At 34.1% G+C, this 22,454-nt stretch overlaps 1 protein-coding gene across 2 annotated transcripts; it reads right to left on the bottom strand.

The window, feature by feature from the left end:
- Window positions 1–585: 585 nt before the first annotated feature.
- Window positions 586–9,105, bottom strand: LOC100784439 (kinesin-like protein KIN-4C). 2 transcript variants are annotated; one of them, XM_006596309.4, is made up of 28 exons: window positions 8,957–9,105; window positions 8,623–8,779; window positions 8,341–8,484; window positions 8,083–8,235; window positions 7,751–7,995; window positions 7,428–7,567; window positions 7,104–7,228; window positions 6,738–6,774; window positions 6,563–6,654; window positions 6,323–6,439; window positions 6,126–6,239; window positions 5,924–6,007; window positions 5,632–5,833; window positions 5,240–5,340; window positions 4,943–5,041; window positions 4,752–4,865; window positions 4,559–4,675; window positions 4,368–4,448; window positions 4,014–4,085; window positions 3,832–3,916; window positions 3,708–3,739; window positions 3,447–3,532; window positions 3,048–3,119; window positions 2,720–2,947; window positions 2,490–2,634; window positions 2,166–2,249; window positions 1,497–2,051; window positions 586–1,350 (listed from the first exon to the last, which is right to left on the bottom strand). In XM_006596309.4, the coding sequence occupies exons 2-28, from the start codon at window positions 8,740–8,742 to the stop codon at window positions 916–918; spliced, it is 3,879 nt and encodes a 1,292-aa protein (XP_006596372.1). In that variant the 5' UTR covers window positions 8,743–8,779; window positions 8,957–9,105; the 3' UTR covers window positions 586–915. The 2 variants fall into 2 exon arrangements, with proteins under 2 accessions (XP_006596372.1, XP_006596374.1); XM_006596311.4 differs by having other exon boundaries at window positions 8,623–8,770; window positions 8,855–9,000.
- Between the last annotated feature and the right edge of the window lie 13,349 nt (window positions 9,106–22,454).

The following is a 22,454-nucleotide window of genomic DNA, read 5'->3' as shown; positions in this document are numbered from 1 at the left end:
GCCTTGGTGAGTGACATAGCAAAGACCATACAGTAGGAAAAGAAAATCCCAGAAGAGCCAATGAACTGCGGAAAAGTATTTAGTAATTAGTAATCCCTTAATCTCAAGTGGAGTTGTCTCGGATATGTAAAGAGGTACCAAGGTCACTGCCAAACCAATGCCTAATCCATCTAAAAGCCTTGCAAAGAGGAGAATATAAACATTTGGAGACCATAGCATGACGCGAGAACTAACAAAATAAAGGATAGAGGAGATGATCAACAAAGGACGTTAGCCTAGCAAGTATGATAAGGGTCCAGCACATGTGCTAACCCCAGTGGCTCCAATAAGTGACATGGCCACAATTAGACCTTCTATTGTGGGTTCACTTTGTAAATTAAACTCCCCTTTGTTGTATGTTGTTAAATTGGAAATGAAGATGCCGAAAGATGAGGGAGGAGCGAGGAGAAGGAACAAGAAAAAAAAAATATTTTATGACAGTTTTTAACTGTTAATACTTTTATTTCATTTATTACATAAAATTTGTATTGACGGAAAAATCATTTTGGTCACACTCACACATACCATAGAAATTAAACTCCACTCTTGACTCATGCAAATGATAAAGATTAATGAGGGAAACAATTTTTCCCACCGAACAGCTCAACATGACTATCATAGATACAAAGTACTCCAAGGATATGCCGAGATCAAGTGATTAAGACCGGCACAGAATCCTTTGGATAAACCATGTCTTACAAGCAAAAAAGGAAGCCAAATAATATATTGTCTACCGAAGACAAACCGAATGATTGACATAGCACCACGTGCCTCTTCTATCTTCAACAGATACACCATAAGAATATGGTAATGGCATGCGTCTTAAGTCATGGTCTTTGCTTTTATGAGGGTAAGAAGTAAGAAATGGACGCAAGATTAACGTCCATTGTTCTCTTTCTCAAGTGTTCTTTTTTGTTTCACCGGAGTTCTAGCTTCTATCATCACTTCAGACTCCTTATTGACAGGTTCATCTGGCTTACTAGCATTCATGTCCCCTAGTGGAAGGCCACCACCATTTGGTGATACTGACTTTCGCATAGCTCGTGGTAAACGTATATCTGGCTCAATTACATTTTTCTCTACCTTTGGGACAACTGGAACATTTTCAGGTCTAGATGAGTGCATTTTCTGTGGTATGTTAGATACATTGGCTTCACTGATGCTATTATTTTCTTTCTTGGGGACTTCAGAATTATCTGACTGCGAGGAAGTCGGAGGAACAACATTTAGTACTACTGTAGACAATGTGGACTTCCGTTTGATGTTCTTCCATTCCCTTCTCTGATTAGGCTTCTGGGCATTTGATTTGGCCTGCAAAATGATACATATCATCTTAGACCCAGCAAAAGCATAAAATATTATAAACAACACTGAAGTAATGATTTTGAATTTTCCCAATGCAGAGATAGAGATGTTTGATTAAATGATCTAATTAGAGACTTGTGACTAACACGCACCAGTGTATTTCCAATATCAGAAAGTGGTTTTCTTGGCCCATGATCACTGTGGGCCTCAGCAGGCCCCCCAATCAGTGCACCCTGAAGCAACTCAGCACCTTGAGCAGCAAGAAGGTGATCTTTGTCTGCTTCCTGAATGCTGGAATCATTACCAGTCCCTTCAACTGGTGATTCATTTGAGCCTGATGCTCTGTTGGCACACTTCGATGCTAGGCAACCACAAGAACTCCCACAAATGCCACCCAGAGTTCTGCATTTGCATTTATTTGTCTTGCAAGATGAAGATTTACTACAAGAGCAGCAGATATCTGATACAGTTTCCCCAGATGCACCTCCAACTCCTTCTGTTGAATTATCTTTTACATCTTCTGAACTGATATTTGACTGATTGTTTTCCATGCTTACATGTCTGCTTCTAGATTTCCTTTTCCTAACGTGTATTTTTTCTGAAGCGACCCATTCATCATCAGTTGCATCTGCAACATAATCATCTGATTCTGTATCGGATACAGATAAATCCATATCCTCCAGTAAAATTGTAGATCGCCGATTTTCCTAAATGGTAACAAAATGATCATTAACTATAGTACCAAAAAGAAAGTGATTTGTCATGAGATAAGAATCATTAGTAGGCATATTAGGAGATCTAGTGATATGCAAGAGACCTACCATCTTGCGCAAGTCATACTTATGTCCTCCATTTATGTCGGGATACACCAAACCACCCAAAGATTCTGAATATCTCTTTGCACTCTGCCATAAGTTTAAACAATATGGTTAAAAACAGAAAGAAAAGAAGTTACCAATTAGTTGGAGAATCAAATTTGCAAAAACAAGGACCAATATTTCTTCAATTTTATAAACTGCAACTAAAATTTGGAAAGGAGAAAAAAATTGAGGTTTCATTTTATCAGTAAATTACAAGTTGCATTGCAAAATTTATTTCTCAAGCTTAATCAGGATTAAGTGGAGCTCTCGGCCAAACATACTAACCAGCAATTTCAACTGATGAATAAGTTCAGACTTCTGCATTTCCAACTGTCGAAGTGAACAGCTCAACCTTACTACTTTTTCTTTTAGATCTCTTATTTCCATGCCCTTCTCTCTGCAGGTAACTTCTTTATCTCGCAATAAACACCTGAAATATAGAAAGGCATAGACAAAGATTCAGTCATATCATCACAACATGGACCATAAATTTTATTTGCAGATAAGGCTACAACCTGGAGGAAGATGCCAGATTGAACAAATGATTCATCAAATTCTTGGCTTCAGGAAGGGAACGGACTTGGTTCCAACGTCCCTTGCCACTGAAAATCCGTTCCCGCTCTTCTGCCTCTGACAACTGAGATGCCATTGACAGCAATGTTGTAGAAGAAGTAGCAATCATTTTTTCAAGGGCATATATCCTTGAATTTCTTGCACCCGGAGACATAGATGCGAGGCCATCACTAGATTAGCAATCAGTAAGCAGATGTTGTCAATTATGGATTTCCAAATACAAGATTGTACAATCTATAAATGGCTGAGGTAACTCGAAGGCTTTTTCACCTTGAATTGTTAAGCTTCATCATATCTGCTTCTTCCTTTAATCTTGCGATCTCATTGGCCATTTTAGCCCTCCTGTAATGAATAGTTTGTGAGGAAAACTTGAATATAAGAATAGCATCTACTTGTGTATATTATCAAGACATTTAAGCCATGATAATTAGTAAATTGGTTCAAGTTTTCACATCTTTTTGAATTTGAATCATATAGAGAAAACGTAGGTGAGCGAACCTTGCATACAAAATGAAATAAATACAAATATATAAAATTGACTTCAATTCAGAAGTCCAAGCCTTCACCATATTATTCAAACTAAGCTCATACATTTTTTTTATCAGTAAAACAACCTACTCAATCTAAAGTTTTCAGATGAAGAATCTAAATGTAAAAAGTAGAACATACTCTTCCATTTGACGCTCATGTGCTGAACGTACTTCATGCACTCGGACAGTGACCTCAAGTTCATGCTCAATTGCCTGCATCAAAGCCTTCAAATAGAAACACATGTCAAGTAGAAGCTTAAACACCAAGACATCCTCCACAAAATAGCATGATGGAATTTTTATGTTACAAAAGGGTAGGATATTTAGCAACATCGAGCATTAATCATTGCTAAGGAAACAATTTAGTCCTTGTGATTCACAAGCATAGAAAAAGAAGTACCTGAATTCCTGGACCATTCCCACCTGCAGCACCTGTGTGTATAAAGAAAGAATTGCCAGTTACTAATTAATAAGTTCACAAAATAGGGAAAGTTGTGTGGCACTGTAAATCTCTTAACCCTTACTTTCACGTGAAGTCTTTCTAGATTCCAAAAGCTCTTTCAGCCTTTTTGTAGCCAAGGTAGCTTCTTCTGTCTTCCTTTGCAATACCTGTAATGAACTCATAAATCATGGGAATAACCGTACCAAATAAGACCCCAAAAGCAAGTTATTTGAACAGCTTAAGCATCTCATAACCCGTACTTACCATCTTTTGCCTCTGATTCAACGCTAACAGTTTATGCATCTCATATTCATTCCTCCTTCCTTCTTTTTTAAGCTGAAAATTACACAAAATAAATACTAGAAGATTCACTAATAATTGATCAATTTGTTCATGTTAGACACTATAGGCCATGCCTTATGTGCAAGAGATCAGAAAATAAGCTAAGTACCTAACAAAATATAAAGAGACAATATTATGAAACCATTATATAATGGAAAAAAGAATACCAAAGAATGATTTCCCTCCATGCAATTACAGAAAAATGGAGTAATAAAATAAAAGGGATATTTTTTATTAAAAAAAAAGTTATAGAAAATTATGCTATGCTGAATTTACCTGGAGAACTTCTTTCTCGCGTGAAGCTTTCCATAACCTGAATTGTTCTGATTCCTGTTTAATTTTATGTTGCAATTGAACCTGAAGAAGATAAATTGTCAGTCATGACTCTTCTAAAGGGAAAGAACAACAAAACACAGCTTTCTGCTTCAAATTGAGTATAACAAGTTCCATTAGTAGGATCGTTTCACCTTATGAGATTTAATTCTCTGGATCTCATCCTGAAGTCGTTTTGCAGCCTCATCACTTTTCTGTTTTTGTCTCAACAGTTGAGCCTGAGATTCTTGTTTCTTCTTCAGCACAGAGACCTGGAAAGCAAATAATCAGTTTACCACATTGAGTGGCCATTATTAAGACTTGAGACATTCCAGATAATAAGTGCACCTGTGCTTCAAGAGCATTTAACTTTTGAAGATATTCCTCCTTTAACTTTTGAGCACCGTCACCAGAAGAGGATGAAATATTTGCAAGATTGTACTTAAGTTCCTCAATTTCTTTCTACAAAGAATAGGAACAGAGTTATAAAGGGAACAATTTACATGCAATATTATTCAAGATAACACAAGACCAAATACCTGCAAAAATTTCTTCTCTTGTTCTAACTCAAGAACTTTCTTTTCATAATGATGCTTAAGAACTGAAGTATCAGAATTGTTGAACATCTTCATTTCAGCCTTCAACAAAAAAAGAAAGAAAAAAAAACATTAGACAGTAAAAACATGCTCGAAAGTCAATACTAAACATGGAATAAAATGCATATCCAATATCTTGCAAATTTGTCTAATTTGATGAAGATATTAGCAAATGAAAACTTGACAAAACAAAATATTCAATGTCTTCACAAATTTGAAGCTATATCCAGAAACTATTACCTCCTTTTGTTCAAGTTTCTTATCCAATTCTTTGAGCTCCCTGTCCAACTTTTCTTGAAGAGAAGAGTGTTCTATCTCCTTTGCATGATCTTCCATGTCATCTGCATACAGGTCGCACAATGTTAAAAAAACATTCTATTGATATTTAGGAAGAAATACCAATTCAAAGTGATAGCAAAAACATAAATTAAAAAGAATTGGGTATTAAGAAGCCTAAATGCTGCTGCTAAGTGTAGCTTTGAGAAATCAATTCATCGTCTCATAACTTGTCCCAGCCATAACAAATTAGTCAAGAATAATATTATTAACATCGGCCACAAGGGTTAACAATCAAATAAAAGATACACCGTACAACAATACATAATACATAAAAACTACTTCCAAAATTCTACCTGTTATGTCCACTGATTTGGCGTCACAATCAGAAGAGTATTCATTAGCACATGCAAATAACACATTCTTTGACCGGAATCCACTATCATCTGAATCAACCCAGTCAACATGTCTAGATTTCGCATTCAAATTTTTCAAACCCCGCAATTCACCTTCCAGATCTTGGATCTTTGACACATAAGATTTCACTAGGTCATAATCCTAGAAACAAGTTCAGACCATGAGTCAGTGATGGATTGCTCCATCAGAAAATTGTAATTATTCATTAGCAATGACTTGATGAGTTCAAACCTGATTTGAATTCGAGTCAATTTCATCCCAAGATTTACCATTTCGAATTGATTCAATTTTCATGATCAGTTGATCCTTTTCAACCTAAATTCAACACCTTGAGTGAGACCATGGCAAATATTGGAAGCAACTAAAATTTTTTTTTTTGGTAAAACACCCAATGTTCTATTAGAATTGAGAACATAAAGGATTAGAGAAAGACCTGAGCATCACAAGCACGTTGTGATAAACTCTCACAAGTTACTCGACGTTCTTGAAGCTCCTGCTGTAGCTCTTCATTGCTTGCTTCAAGTAAGGATATTTTTTGTTTAAGAATCTAAGGGGGAAAAAAGGACATTAGAAACCTATTCCCAGTAAATGAGGGATGAACTTCAGAAACTTCCTAAAATAATGACGTACCTGAAGTTCCTCAAATGCCCCACCAGCATCACCTCTGTATAACAGAAGCTCAGACTGCAATTGCTCAATCTGACTTCGCATTCTCTGCATCTGAGCTCCCACTGGATCACGATTGATCTAAAAGAAGAAAATTTAAAACCATCAGATGCAAAAAAACAAGAATGATTGTCACTCACAATTTAAGGAAAAAAAGTGACAACACAAGACGAAACATCAAGAACACTAATATAAAGCACTTACAACTGCCTTGTTCTGAATGTTGCGAGCACGGTTAGCATACTTCAGAGTGTTCAATGTCTCTTCAGCATTGGTGTCAGCAGGACTAACACATGCTGCAGCATTCCAAACAGATTAGATGATACATGTGACATTAAAAAGTGAAAAAATAAATAAATCTACCTAGCAAGTACAGTACCTATCATAACGGTTTTGCTGTTTCCTCCAAGAGAATCCTACGTATTCATGAACCAATTCCGTGTCAAGATAATATAATATGAATCCATGATGTAGGTATTTCAAAAGTAAACACAACAATTAAAACTATTATCACATTTTCAGTAATAATGACTTTTTAAAACAAGTTTCAAGATAGGAGTTGCAATATAAATCCCACAAGTTAAGAAGCTCTAACAATAATAGCCACACTTCCTTTTCGAACAAAACCTTTAAAATAATGAGTCAAAGAAGCCATCAGCTATGGAGTGAGATACAGAAAGAATTTATGCAGAGCTGTTCAAGATAAGTATACTAGATGAAATGCTTTAACAAATACTGAGCAAACCTGCAGTAGCCTTGTTAATTTGCTATCGCGATATGGCACATGGCCACCTTCTTTTCGCTTTCTTTCATCTCCCAGTGCACTTATTACATTCCCAAGAGCTAATAAACCCTTATTGATATGAATGCCTTGACAATGGAAAAACAAACTGATCATTAAATAACTTAAAAAATTATATTTATAAAGCTCAGCTAGCAAAAGAGCAATGTAAGATTTTCAAAATTCTATCATGATTTATGAAAATATGATATATGATATATTAGAGAAAATATTTTTTGTATTAATTTTATTCCTTTTCTTATCAATATGTCCTATCAACAGGAATACCTTCTTTTAAACGCATGCCATCTGCACCAGTTCTTTTTGCACGTTCAGAACCAGCAAGGTCTACCAGGTGTAGTTTTGCACACAAGACATCATCACCACTCTTTTGCTCCATAGTGATTGTGAATATAGCATGTGACCGACTAGACAAAGCACACAAACCACAGAGTCATGCACTTTGAAGCAATATGCCAGTTCAGTAGGGGGAAAGATACATCATGTGTAAATTTTAATATGCATTATATTAGAGTCAACTTTATCAATTCAAAAAATAAAAAAATACTCATTAAAAAAATGACACTGCAGACTTGATTATAGCAATTTACCTTGATTGACTGTTCATGTTTGTACTCCCTGTGGCACGTGACAGTGAACCTCGAGAAAGATAAGATGACATTTCTTCTTTGGTCTTAACTTCAGCCTCAGTCACACCAGCCAGTGTTATTCCTCCATTCACTGTTTCTCTAATTTGTATGGGAACTCTGCTGGGCACAGCAGGCTTTGCAGTAGGAGCCACATCTCCTCTGGAAGAATTGTGATCGAGCAAATCGAATACCTCTTCCTTGAATATCTGTCATCATTTAATAGCAGTTCAAACTTCCATGTTTCAAAAGCTAAATTTCAATAACAGAGAGAATTCATTAAACATTATCTTTACCTCGATAAAAGATACCCTAATCAAAAACTCTGAGGATTCCTTCATAGTCTGAACCCTCTTGAATATTGTCTCCATCACCTTGGGTATAATTCCACCGGCATTGTCCTCTCCCGTGTAATTGGTGCCCATGGTGTATGTCTTCCCAGATCCAGTCTGAGAACAAAAACCCAGTTAATGCAGGCTAAATATAACAAAACAAAGTTTCTGAAATATATTTTTTCTAATCATCAAAGTCTAAACCATACACGAAAACTATACCTGTCCATAAGCAAGAACAGTTGCATTATAGCCATGGAAAAGTGCATCTACGAGTGGAGCTACACAATCATCATATATTGTAGACGATGGAGATCCCGAGCTATAAACATAGTCATAAGTGAAAGCATGCGACCCAATTTGCACCTACACAGCATCCAACAACAATAATTATGCATCAATATCACATATTCATACAAATTTTAACATGCACAAAATCGAAAAGAGCATAAATCAGATCAAATGCAACAGGAACAGAGCATAGATTCAAAACAGAAAACATACCTGTGGTTCACCGGGAACAAGGGAGATGCAATCTGTGCATCCGAGCATAAGCTCCGATGTGATCAGAGGCCGAATGTTGACGGCAACTCGAACGCACTGCGCCGAATCGGAATTTTCCATCTCCCACCAATTCGAATCAGCCTGGAGGCTGGAAATCCTAAAAAAACCCAATCAAAATGCAAAAACCAAATCAAACGACGCCGTGTAGAGTTGCATTGCGCTCGAAACTCACTTTTTTTTACAATCTCGCTTAAAAGCGATCGATTACGAAAAGGCGTCGAGCGTTGAAGCTGATGAAGTTACGAATTGGAATTTGGAGTGTGAACTTGCTTACCTGCTGCGAGAAAAAGTAACGAAAGGAACCAGGTAGTCAGAAAAAAAAGAAGAGTAAGAGAAGAGTGTGAGAGGAAAATACGAAGAACGAAGGGTTCTAAGTTTTGAACAGAGAAGAGAGAATAGTGGTTATTTTGAATGTGGATGCGTTGGGTTAGATTAAAATGGATTTGAGAAAACCGCGCTCAGGTCCGAAATTCAAATGGGAAATTTCTCACGCGCATGTCACGTGCGATGACGAATGTCAATGAAAAACTCTAACGGTCACAAATCACAATAGTAAAGCATTTACATAGAAACCCCACCAAAAATTGGATAATTATTTAAAGCATACTCCATTAATGCCTTTCCCTCAAATTTGATCAACCCACCTTGTATAAATCTTTACGCTAAGGATTAATGTTCTTTGTAATGCCAACGATTTTTTTATATGTAATACTGACAATCATTAATGCCTTTGCCTAGAGTATATTGTTCTTTTTTCATCACAATGGATGCAAAAAATAATTTTTTTTAGGCCTAATAATTAATTTGGTCTCTAAATTACTTTAAGAGATTTAATTTGGTTCTCAAATTTTTAAAAGATTCAATTTAATTCTTAATTTTTTTAAATGAATCAATTAAATTCTTCTCGTCCAATTAAAACTAAGGATTGTAAATCTCAATCATTTTTTGTTTAAGCAAAAACGACTTCTAATCCTTCTACCTCATCAGTAGGATTTGGCCCTTGCTCCTTCCTTTCGCCCGCGACCCAAATCTAAAGCCCAAACCATGCATGCATCGACACACACCTTTGTCCTTCACCAATTGGGTTAGGCAACACCGGCATCCAAATCATAATTGGAACGATGATCAAGCGTGTCAACATTACACATGTGAGCGACAATGTTTGGTGCAACAAAAGGACGCACGTGAGGGCGCATCTAGGAGTGAAAGAAGACCCTATCAGTATCGTCATACAAATTAGGATAGCGTGAGGGCGCATCGTTAACTGATTGGGCAAGTGTACCAATTTTGGGACAAGTAGTAAAGTACTCGAAAGTCTGAGTGTAGAATCCACAAAGACTTTGTTTGTACTTAGATTGATGCAAACCCAATTATTAAGCAATGAAAAGAAATAAAATAATAGATAAAGAAAGATAGGAGATAAGATAAAGATTTAGAAGAAAAGATAAATATTTAAAGATAAAATATTTGAATTAAAAGATGATAAAGATAAAAGAAAATAGAAGATAAAGAAAGATAGGTTCAAAACGTGATAATGTTGGGACCTAGCCTGTCTTATTTGCCTAAGATGTATTATTTTAGATTTTTCTCTGTCGATTTGGTGAATTTTTCCTACCCACATCTATTCATATGCTCAACCCGCGACCCAAATCTAGAGCCTAATTTATGTATTCTCTCTCCCAAATCCCTTTGCAAAGATGGAATCATAAACGACATTAAGTATAAAGATATATGCAGGGACACAACAGAGTCACGCTATCCCTAGAAATACAATGTCGATATGTCATTTCCAAGTTCTTTTAGACATTACCATTTCCCAATGAATAACCCTTAAAACAAATGCATGTAAGACCTTCCTTGTATTTCTATTAAGGATTATCGTCTCCTGAGCGACTAACCCCTAAAGATGATGCAAGAATGAATGATACATGAAATTAAAATAAGAAAGGATAATAGGAAAGAAAACACCTGAATGCATTGATAGATATGAAGCATTACAATAATGTACATTTGTTGGCTTTTTAGGCCTGTCAGGCCCTAAGAGGGATTTAGCTTCTCATTGTCATAAGAGGCTTTACACTTTAAGGGGTTGAGGTGGCTGGAAGAAGATGATGAATGACTAGTAACAAGAAAAAGGGGAATGACTAAAGAGAGAGGGTTTCCCCTGAGGGATAGACCCGTGTGTGGGTTCTCTTTTTTCCTTCTGCTTCCTCTTTCTTTTATATGCATAAGGTAGTTTACTTTTCACGTCGATCTCGCGCTTAGCGCGGGCTTTTGCGCTAAGCGCGCCTTTGGGCTTCTTTGTGGACCTTTTTCACGCTAAGCGTGTGTTGCGCACTGAGTGAGAGTGCACACTAAGCCTGTCTTGCGCGCTAAGCAGACTTTTCAATTCTTCCAATTTTTCTTCAAGGTTTTTTCTTCCAGTTTTTCCATCAATTTTTACTCTAAAGCACTTGAAATCTTCTTCTTTTGAATTTTGCTAATAAAAAATAGCAAAGATGTTAATTTTTTCATTATTTCATTAAAAACAATAATAAAGTAAAGAATTTACACTCACTTATTAATCCAAATTGACTATCAAATTAGCTTATATTTCGAAGTTATCAGGCATCTATGGCAGTGTCAGATGCAAGAAAGGTCGTTGTTGACAGGTGACCAGATTGTTATGGTTCTCACGAGGTCATGGCAACTACAAGGCCATTTAGGTAGTTGCCTTAGGCCACCAAATTATTTAAGGCCAAATACTTTTTATACTTTTTTAAAAACTATATATTAATTATTAATTTGAATTATTATATGATATATTATATATGAGAAAAAATGTTATAAACTAAAAGTGTAAATTTTTTACACAATTATCTAATCACAATCTACCATGCATGGTAAATTTGTTGATTTTTAAAATAATTATTTAAAGTACTTCAAACAGTGATATATGATTGGATGATAGTATTAAACTATTTTACACTATCAGTGCATAAGCATTAAACTCATTATATATTACTACTTTTATTAGTAAGATAGTAATTTTAAATTGTATTAATTGAATAATTGAAAACTTCAAACAAATATGGATTGTAATGTTGTATTTTAGAAATAATATAAATATAGTGGCAATTAAAAACTGTCACTATTCGTAAAAGAAAACCGCCAACGTTCACAATCCTAAGAGCGTTAATCCAATTTGCAGAAAGGACTATACTAATGCATTTTAAAAAAAAAAAACTTGAGGACCAAATTGAATCTTTTAAAAACTTGGAGACCAATTAATTGAATCTTTTAAAATAATTTGGGAACCAAATTGATTATTAAACCTTATTTTTATTTACCTAAATTATTTCAGGACAAATGTTAACCAGTGGTCTAAGGAAACTGGTTAATAAAGTAAAAGAGATAAGTATTTTATTAGGAGGTGAAAAAATGTGCTCTCTTATAAGGTGTGTTTGGTTGAGAGAAAGGAGAGAAATATATAAGAAGTTGTGTGGATCCAATGTGAATCTAATATCTCCTACACTTTACTTGAATTTATTTATTTTTTTTCTATTTCTATCTACTAAACCAAACACTCGTAATGTTTAAATGTTTCCCCACACAATGTTATGAAAATTGGTTCGGTCATTGACCTGAGCAAGGTAGTAGGTCATTGGGTCAGTGGTCCAACCGGTGAACCAATAATTGGTCCGATTTGGCCCAATATATATTAAAAATTCAAAATTATATATGTATATATTATATATAAGTATATAACTAACATTATTTGATTAAGAAAAATTCATCTGCACTCAAAAATCCAAGATAACAATTGAAGTATCAAAATTGATAACACAAGTCCACAAATAATAATTCAATAACACAATTACACAAGTCCATATATAAGTTTTAAAATGAAAACACAAATAGCATCAACATGACAACATCCATAATTTATATCCAAGAAGCCAATGTTGGGTCAACTTCAGGTGATCCTTCTCCATCAAAAGAATGAGACTCTTCACCAATATTGCTTTCATTTGGATTAACATCTTCCATGATGTTGCTTGGTGGTTGTGGCACATCATCATCCTCATCTTCATCCATATTTAATTTATCTATGGCAACATCATTATAGATGCAAATTAGTAATTAACATAAGTACATAAGTGGTACCTAAAAAAATACTAATGTTATTAAGAAACATACCAATATCATCTGAAGTTGATTAGATGAACATGTTTGCAAGATCATTACCTAAAGCCTCCACCTCTTCACGAGTTAAGAATAGTGGTGACTCCTCCAACACTCAATTAGAATGGTCATCAAGGGTTTCCAAATTGATTGAGTCATAATTTTGTTGCCTTAGTCGATTCATAAATTGATAAAAATGCTCATATATCAACAATAAAAAAAACCCAAGCAAAATAGGTAAACAATCAAAGCATAATCAATATAATACCTTCGTTGTAACCACAAGTTGTAACGAACATAAACAAGGTCATTAAGTTTTTGATGGTCTAGCCTATTCCTTTTTTTTAATGGATTTGTTCAAATACACTCTAATTTCTTTCACAACCCAAAGTACTACAAGTTTGACTTAAAACACGAATAGCCAATTTTTGCAATTGTAGAGAACTACATCCATAACAATCCCACCATTGATCTAAAATATAATATATAAATAAATAAGTCAGTATAATGAATATATTATGACTCACTAAAATAAATCACAAATCAATAATGTTATCAGAGCATCAAACACTAATTTACCTGGCATAATTGTGTTCCATTCATGTATTGCAGCTCGTCTTGCAAAATATCCTTCTGAATTTTTATATATCTTCATGCCTTCATTTAATTTATCTTGCAACTCAAGATCTCCATGTGTATACCTATCAATGAGTTCCAAAATGCTAGATTGTGTTTTCCAACATATAATATTTGCTTGAAAAGCTTAAACAACATTTCAATAGTTTTAGAAGCATATGAAGCATCAACAAACCTTAAGAAAACAGTCCCTTTAAGATAATAAACAAGAAAATTAATGAGAGTTCTCCTAGAGCAGTCAGTCCACCCATCAACCATCAGAGTACATCCAGTTTTCTACCAAACTTCTTGGTTACTTTCAACAAGCTTCCTCACTTCATCAACACATTTATTTAACAAAGGACCACGAATTCTATAAAAATTTAGGGTTTTATACCCTGAAATCATGCTACTAATAACATCAATTATAGGGTGATAATATGTCGAGTTAACTACATTAAATGACACTGAAGTATCTATCATCCATTTTGCAATGGCTCTATCACACTTTTCTACAGTTTGTTTATTTTGCAACACACTCTTCAAGCTATGTTGAGCTCTAGGAGTTGTTCTAAGCATGAAATAGTCATCTGCATGAGGAGTGTTCTCCCCCTTTTGAGACTTGGAAGAAACTGGTGATTTTGGAGTTCCTCAACTATTCTCACAGGGTCTCCATCCATTTCAAATGTATTACTTTCGCCGAATTGTTCTTACACTTTTTTTTTCTTGTTTTTTCAAACTATTCAAGTAGTTGTTTCATTTGATGTTGGACATCAGTAGGAACCTTCTTGCAAGCCTCTACTTGGCCTTTTTGTCTAGTCAAGTGAGCCTTAAACCTATTAGTACCACCTCCCTTAACTCGTTTATCACAATAAATACATATCACTGTAACTCGTTTATCACAAAAAATACACATCATTGTCCCTTAATTTGTTTACAATGTCCCCAAGTTGGATAATTTTTGCCTCTAACATTCTGAGAAGTATTTGGAGTGGATGTTTCTTGAGATGATGAGGCTTCAGCAGATGACATCTTCAAGTTTAATTGCAAACATTAACAATCAAAGAAATTCCAAATAGCTAAAATTGTAAAACGACTAACTTAATTAGTTAGTGATCATATATGGTATTCAATTCCAAATAAATACATTAACTTAGATTCTCGAACCTTAGTAGTTATGAAAAATATTGAAGAACTGGATAATGGATATACAAAGATTATTCATATTCTTAACATGTCAAACATAATTGTTGAATTGAGACTCATATTCTATACATGTGTCTCTCTAGCTTTTGTGCATTAAATTTATAGTGACTAAATCAACAAACTATTAAAACTGAGCATTCTTGTACAAATAAAATCATTTTTGGAATGCTTGAGTGGACACAAATAATGGCATGTGGAAATAATTGATGTGAACTAATAGTGGTATCATCCACAATTATCATTGTAAGTGAAAAAGGAATGGTGGCATTTCATCAAACATGGGTGTTGTAAAATAAAATGCAAGGAAGCTTAGCATCATGAATAACAAACAAAGCACTCAAAGTGTTAGAGCAACATATAAAAAAAAATTGAATCCACTTCATAATTAGTAGATGAACTCCAAAGCTGCAAATTTTTTATTTCATTTTCAGTGAATCAAAGAAGAAATTTGTAAGGAAACAATTTCAATGGTTTGCATTAGTAGTTTTTGAAGTGCCACAACTTGGAGTTGGATTACAAGACTTAAGTATCTTAGCTAGCTTCATTGTATAGAGTAAATTCAATAATTGAGAGAATATCCAAGCAAAAAATAGAGTTAGAGCTAGGGGTGGGCATGGATTGAATTTTTAAGAATCCAATCCATATATACTTAAATGGATTAGATCTTAAATCTATATCCATATTTTTTTTAAAACAATTTGTATTTAATATCCAATCCATTTAAGTGGATATGGATTTGGTCATATCCAATATATATCTACTTAAATGTTATAAGGAATTTTTTTTTACAAATTTATTGATTAAATGCTAAAAAGTGAAAACTTAGCACCTATCCATTTAAGATCTATTTTCAACCAACCTTGGTCAAAACTATTTTCGATGAATCTTGGTTAAGGTATTTTCGGCCCACCTCAACTATGGCAATTTCGGTTGACATCGGCCCAAACATTTTTAGACCGATGTCAACCAGGACTATTTTTGGCTGATGTCGGCCAGTGCATTTTCGATCGACATTGATCAATGATGTTTTTGGTTGATCTTAGGTAGGTTTTTTTGTTGAGGTTCGCTATGGTTTATAGTCAATGTTGGCCGGTGATAATTTTTGGCCGACATCGACTAGGGGTTTTTCGATCAACATTGACCGTGACTAGTTTTTGGCCGACTCTAATTAGGGTTTTTGTGGCCGACATCAGTAAGGTTTTTTTTTTTTCTGATGTCGATCGTTGATATTTTTTGGCCAACATCAGTCGAGACTATTTTTTGGTCGACGATAGCTAGGTTTTTTTGCTGACGTTGGTTGAAACTATTTTTTTGTTTGTGTCAGCTAGGGTTTGTTGGCCAACATCAACCATGACTATTTCTTTTGGTCGGCTTTGACTAGGGATATTTTTCTTACATCAACTAGGGTTTTTTCAATTGATGTCACTTGGGAGAATATTTTGGCCAATGTTAGCTATTTTTTTTTTTGCCGATGTCTTCGGCTAATGTCAGCCAAAAAAATCTCAGCCGATGTCGACAAAAAAATAGTCTCATCTAACATTGACCAAAAATTCCCTAGCCAATGTCGACCGAAAAACCTACCCGATGTCGACCAATAAATAATCTCGACAGAAATCGACAAAAAAACACTGGTTGATGTCAACCAAAAAATAACCTTGACTGATGCGGCCAAAAATACTTTGGACGATATCGGTCAAAAAATAGTTTCGACCAATGTTGGCTAAGAAAACCCTTATCAACATTAACCAAAAAATTGTCTCAACTGATGATGACTTAAAAACATCATCAATTGACGTTGGCAAAAAAATAACACTTACCGAAGTTGGCCAAAAAACCTAGTCGTTGTCCAAAAAAAAATATATTGGATTTAAAAATCCAAACAAATATCCAATTAATTGGATTGGATTTAAAATCCAAAAAATGGATTTGGATATGAAACTAGACCATTTAATTGGATTTAAAGTGGATTAGATTGGATTGGTTTTATATATATTTGGATTTTTTTGCACAACCCTAGTTGGAGTTGGGTGAAGGAGAAAAGGAGAACTCACCACCGAAAATGAGACCTAGGTGCGGCAACGAGTTGCAAAGAGCAGACTCAGGTGTGCGGCATTGTGGCGTTGCGGTGAGTTCGTGGCTTCGTGCGACGATGTGCAAACCTAGGTGGCGTTGCGGCGAGTTCGAGTATGAAGATGAAGAAAAGGGGTCTTTGGTTGTGACAACGGGATTTTTAGGGATAGTGCCAACTGTCAAACACTTAGTCTCAAACGCACTAAAATTCTTTTTGGATTGATAATAATGAGACATATAAACAACGCCATAAAGGTGGTTTTTTTTTTTTTGCATGCTTAGCCCAGTCGGGATTTGTAAAATCGGTCAAGTTGCTGGGTTCCCTCAAAACGGTTGGGTTTGCCCGGGTTATCCCAGACCACATGTATAAATAGTCCAATAGCAAAATTGACCTGATTAGATCACCATATCCTATTTAGACCAATTGAACTGAATCGATTATTATAACATTGCTCTCACATAATTTTTAATATAAATTTATCTCTTTTAATTTCTTAATTAGTGTCAAGCAAGACCATTGTTTCAATCATAAAATTAACATCGTTGGTTTCAACAATAGAGGGCTAAATTGATGATAGATAAAAATCACATTAACATTTTTTTTTGGTGGGCAAAAACTTAAATAAGGCTTAAACATATATATTTTTTTAAAATAGAATTAAATGTAATTTTAAATTTTTTATTATGGTCTTGATGATTTTTAAGTTTTTTAAAATAATTTATACGATTAAATATGTTTTGGTTCTAAAAAAATTGATTAAATTTTGTTTTGGCCCTTAATCTTTATTTTTCATTGGTTTTGATCCTCAAATTTTAAAAAATATGTGAAATTGGTCCTTCATCCTAACTCCGTTACCATGTTTGCTACTTGACAAGCTTATCACTTTAGACAATACTATTTCTATAGTTGAGAAAATATATTACGTGTTAATTTGTTAACAAATTTTGAAGAGTTTTGACGACCCTTTCAATTGCATAGCCATTCTTTCCACTAATCCTTCTTATTTGAAATAAGTTATTGGTAATTCTTTTTCTCTTTCACAATTTCCTTTTCTTTTTGTTTATTACTCAACCTTCCTTTTTTTTTATTTATTGTGGAGAACAGTTCGTCTAGAAATGCTCTTATCCAACTTTTTAATCTAAATCCTATACCTTTTTTCCTAACGTGCATAACTAACTTTTCCCGATACATCTATTTCCCATCTCCTAGCTTAAGAGGTCAAAGATTCCAACCTCCAGACTAAAGGTCATAAGAGTAAAGATGTCGAGCGAACTTATGAATCACATGCTCCTAAAAGAAGTAAAAACTTGAAACAAATTACCCCCTAAGTCTCCCCACTACTTGGGAACTATTGTAGAGGATCTTAGTGTTAAAAATGATGCTCATTTGGAGTTGAACATGTTGAGGTCCACATTGGGGAATAAATATTTGCTAGCTAATCAAGATATCCTAAAAGAAAAATCCCAAAATTTGGATCAAAGTGCCAAGGTTAGTCCAAAATTAGGAGCTAAAATTAGTTCCGATAGACATCAAAATGAGGAATCCAATTTCAACCCTGATAATAGTGGTAACCTTCGTTCTTCCTCAAATAAAGATGACCCAAATTATAATTCCAACGTCAAAAGTTCGAAAATATCCCTCCCCAAAATAATGCACATTTTGGATGATGTTTTGATTAAAAAGATTACTAGACTTTTTTTTATACCAAAGATGTATTTCGGCACCTAACTGCAGTTGACGTTGATATTGCATGTGATCGGGGCTCCATGAAATTTTAAAGGATCATGTAGTTTTGCAGTATATGGCTCATGACTACATTTCTTTACAATCGTCCACAAAGCCCACTATTCAACAATGAGGATTTTCTTATTTTCTCGTAGCATCATATTAGGGCTCTGTTATGACTTATGAAACACACAAACACAAACTTATTATTGTTGGGAACATACCATTTCAATTATTTCATGTTCATGTGTAGTGGTCCAGCAATTTTATAATAATGCAATATTTTTTTCAAAATCGGACAATATTACGTTCATAAGAAAAATAGAGAATACAGATTCCTATTGGGATAGCCATTGATCGCTATGTAGTACGTAGTGTATATTCACTATGCGAATATTAAATAATACTCGGTTGTAAAGGGAGGTAAGACATCTATACATTACAAAATTGAGATCGAACACAACAAAGTTGTAAAAACAATTTGTTGAAGTTGGGTATGTGTATTATTGTGTCGTAGGAACAGCCCGAGCTCATTTGACCTAACAGTTTAAACAAGTCAGACCAAAAAAATCCAATTCTATTTAGGCCATGTTTTCTATAATCCAATCAGACCTATTTTTTTGGCCTATTGGAACATACTTATTTTGACAGTTCTACTTGTGCATAGAGGATGACTAGATTAATGTTAATGAGCATTGGACATGCCTTGCTTAATGGCGTTGATCAAAGAGATGTGTGAGAAATGGGAGAAGAAAGAGGCAAGGTTAATTAAAGTTGAAGGTTTGACACAATTGGTAAATAAACTAGCTTTTTAAGTATGTTATCAAGTATTTAATTTTTTTGTCATAAGTATGGGGAGAAATTTTTGTTTGAAAAAGCAAAACACACTTCAATGATATCTAGGTCTCTAGTGAATAATTTTGTGGTTTCCCACTATAAGAATACCTTTCTTTCATAAAAAAAAAAAAGTTGAGAAGTTAAAGGCATTTATCTTTTCTCTTACTAGCATGCATACACATATTTCTTGTGAAGAATAATGATTTTTAACACCCTATTTTTTAACTATCTAATTAATACTTGTTAAACTTTTTTATATTTGATATCTATATTTTTTATTCATTATTTTGTCTCAATTGTTAGTTAATAGGTATCAAACTAACTAGTATTGTATGTACCAAAAAACTACAACTAGTACTTTGGATGTACAAATAACATTTTTGTTCCCGTGAATTCCTACCGTAGAATGACTAGAATCTCTCCCAACAAAGCCTAACCCTCCTGGAGTCCTCGTCCCACGTTTTTTTATTTATTTATCAGCCTCATTATATAATTTTTATGATTTTTAAAATTAAATATTACCATTAAATAGTTATTCATTGTTATTTTAATAAAACAGGAAGAACATGAAAAAAGACAACAAACAAACCAAACCTAGTGTCATCACCCTGCTAAACCTAAAAACATAAAATATAAAATATAAAAAACAAGTAAATAAATAGCAACAACAAAACATAGCATCAGGTTTCCCTTGCCACACATAACATATACATGGGTGGTGCAACTTCTTTCCTCCTATTCCAAACTCTCACAGTTACAACACTATTCCTCGTTCTCACCACCCCCTTCATCCTCCGCGACGCAGCACCGCCGCCACGTCATCATCCCCGGTTCCCTCGATCGGTCACTATTCCTATTCGGATCCGTTCAAGCTAAGCACGGGTGTTATATATAGTGGTCGTGTTAACCACCACGTTCTCCCTCACCTTCCTTTTCCTCATCCACATCAAGCACTGCAACGACACCAACACCTTCAACGTTAACACGAACTTCCGGCCCTCGCACGTGCGGAAGAACTCCAGCGTCGACCATGATGTTCTGGAAGCGTTACCGATTTTTAGGTTTGGGTCGCTGAGGGGGCAAAAGAAATTAAGAAACTGTGCAGTTTTCTTACATTTGAGATTAGGGCTAACTCAACCTTAAAAGTTAACTTAAGAGTTGTTCCTCACTTATTCAATTTTGATTTGATCTCCAGTGGGATTTGGGTTTTTTCCAAGGTTTGTCTAGCCAGGTTCGAGGATCCCGAGGTTTTGAGGCTATTGCCCAAGTGCAAGCACGCGTTCCACGTGTCCGCTCTGCCACTACAAGGTTGAGCCCCGCGAGGTTGTCCTCATCTTGGATGACGGTGATGCCGCCGCCAAAGTGAAACTTAGAGGGAGAATCGGACGTCGAAAGAGGCCAAAGCGACGTTGCCACGGCAGCAACAACCGCTACAACATCGTTGGATGGCACAGAACACAGGTCCGGTGGAGTGATTTTCAGCTGCGAGATGTGTTGTTCTTGACGTCGGAGATAGTCACGTGGAAGGCACGTGGAGGGGGGTAGTAATAGTAATGATGGTGTGGCGGGTGAGGTGATGAAGAATTTGAGAAGTGTGTGAGAGGTGTCGGGAATGAGGAAAGTTCAAGGTTTACTAGTAACGTTCTGAATCGATACTGCACCATTAGGGTTTAGAAATTATTGAGAAGGAAGAAACTATACGTTTGCGACGTGAAGCTATAAGCTAGCTTCATAAAATTACTTTGTAGTAAATTACGTTGGAGATATATGTCGAACGAAATAGTACACTAGGGTTAATTTGGATTGTTGATTACACAATTATTAGATATTAGTAATGAAAGAGAATGTTTACACGGTTGAGATTTTAGTTGCAGAGAAATAGTGCTAGAGATTGGAGACTGGTAGTGCTAATTCTCTCTACCTTGCATTATATTTTTGTTGCTTGGAGTAGCATTGGTTTCAAAGTAGTCATTCCAAAAATATGATAAGAGTTTATGTTGATTTAATGAGGAGTTTTTAGTGGTTTCTATACTTACTATCCTTGGGTTTGGATAATATACTTCAAATCTCAGTATGATCACTGTACATAAAAAAAATTCTTCCGAAGCAATTCTTGACATTTTAAAGATATAATATAATTTTAGTTACGTTGTTAAGATTATTAAAAGATGGTTATGTTATTTTTTTTATTTTATTAAGAGAAAATTATTTGATTTTTAAAATTATAAAATTAAGAATCAATATAGCATCTATTTATATATGTCACACGTAAAATTCGTAATTACTTTGTTTAAAATTATAAAAATTGAGGTCATCTCTTGTTTAACTCATTATATATATATATATATATATATATATATATATATATATATATATATATATATATATATATATATATATATATATTCTATCAATTAATCTTTTCATGAAGTATTGTAATGTTTATTATTTTGATATTCTAAAAACAAAATAAAAAGAAGAAGAAATAAGGAGGGTAAACAAATTTCTAAATATGAAACTTATCATAAGATAACTTTTATCCATTCTTTTATCTTAAATTAATTTGTTTTATCATTACAGACATACTTTGTTTTTGTTACAAAACATATATACTCTTTGGAGTTTTTAAAATTAAGTTTATAATATTTAAATTTGTCTCATTTACGTTATTGAATGTAAAGTTTGAATTTACTTGTTGTTTACTAAAACAAACTCTTAAGAATAAAATAAGTTTTTTTTTAACATAGAACCAAAGTCAATTGATACAGATCTAAATATAACATTGAAACTTAAATGAAATGTTATAAAGAATATCTCTGGGATTGACCTAGTGATGGAACTAAGTAGTATGGACAAGGTTATAAGTTTTAACTCAGTGTGTATTGTAAAATAAAAAATATAAAAAAATGTTATCTATTATTTATTATCTATTATATTATATAAAATAAGATTTTGTCTATACGTCACCGGACATCATCATATTCATTCTCACTAAATTATAATCACATAATCATTAATTAGAAGATTCTAATTGGTGATATAACATATTATAATTAAAATTAATTAATAACACTATTGATTTTTCGTTGATCATAGGAGACATTTAAATTTTTTTACTCAAAATAGATTTATTCTTTAATAGAAAAATGAAACA

The sequence above is a fragment of the Glycine max genome, chromosome 14 (genome assembly GCF_000004515.6).
Source record: "Glycine max cultivar Williams 82 chromosome 14, Glycine_max_v4.0, whole genome shotgun sequence".
Lineage (NCBI taxonomy): Eukaryota > Viridiplantae > Streptophyta > Magnoliopsida > Fabales > Fabaceae > Glycine > Glycine max.
This window is presented reverse-complemented; position numbering and strand designations above follow the sequence as displayed.

What these genes read in the sequence shown, in the direction of transcription:
- LOC100784439 (XM_006596309.4), bottom strand. Translation starts at nt 8,742, where the DNA reads ATGGAAAATTCCGATTCGGCGCAGTGCGTTCGAGTTGCCGTCAACATT. An exon ending in AACGTGCTTGTGATGCTCAG is followed by an intron (nt 6,008 to 6,125) that starts GTCTTTCTCTAA and finishes TGTTGAATTTAG; the next exon opens with GTTGAAAAGGATCAACTGAT. An exon ending in GGAATGGTCCAGGAATTCAG is followed by an intron (nt 3,533 to 3,707) that starts GTACTTCTTTTT and finishes TTCTATTTGAAG; the next exon opens with GCTTTGATGCAGGCAATTGA.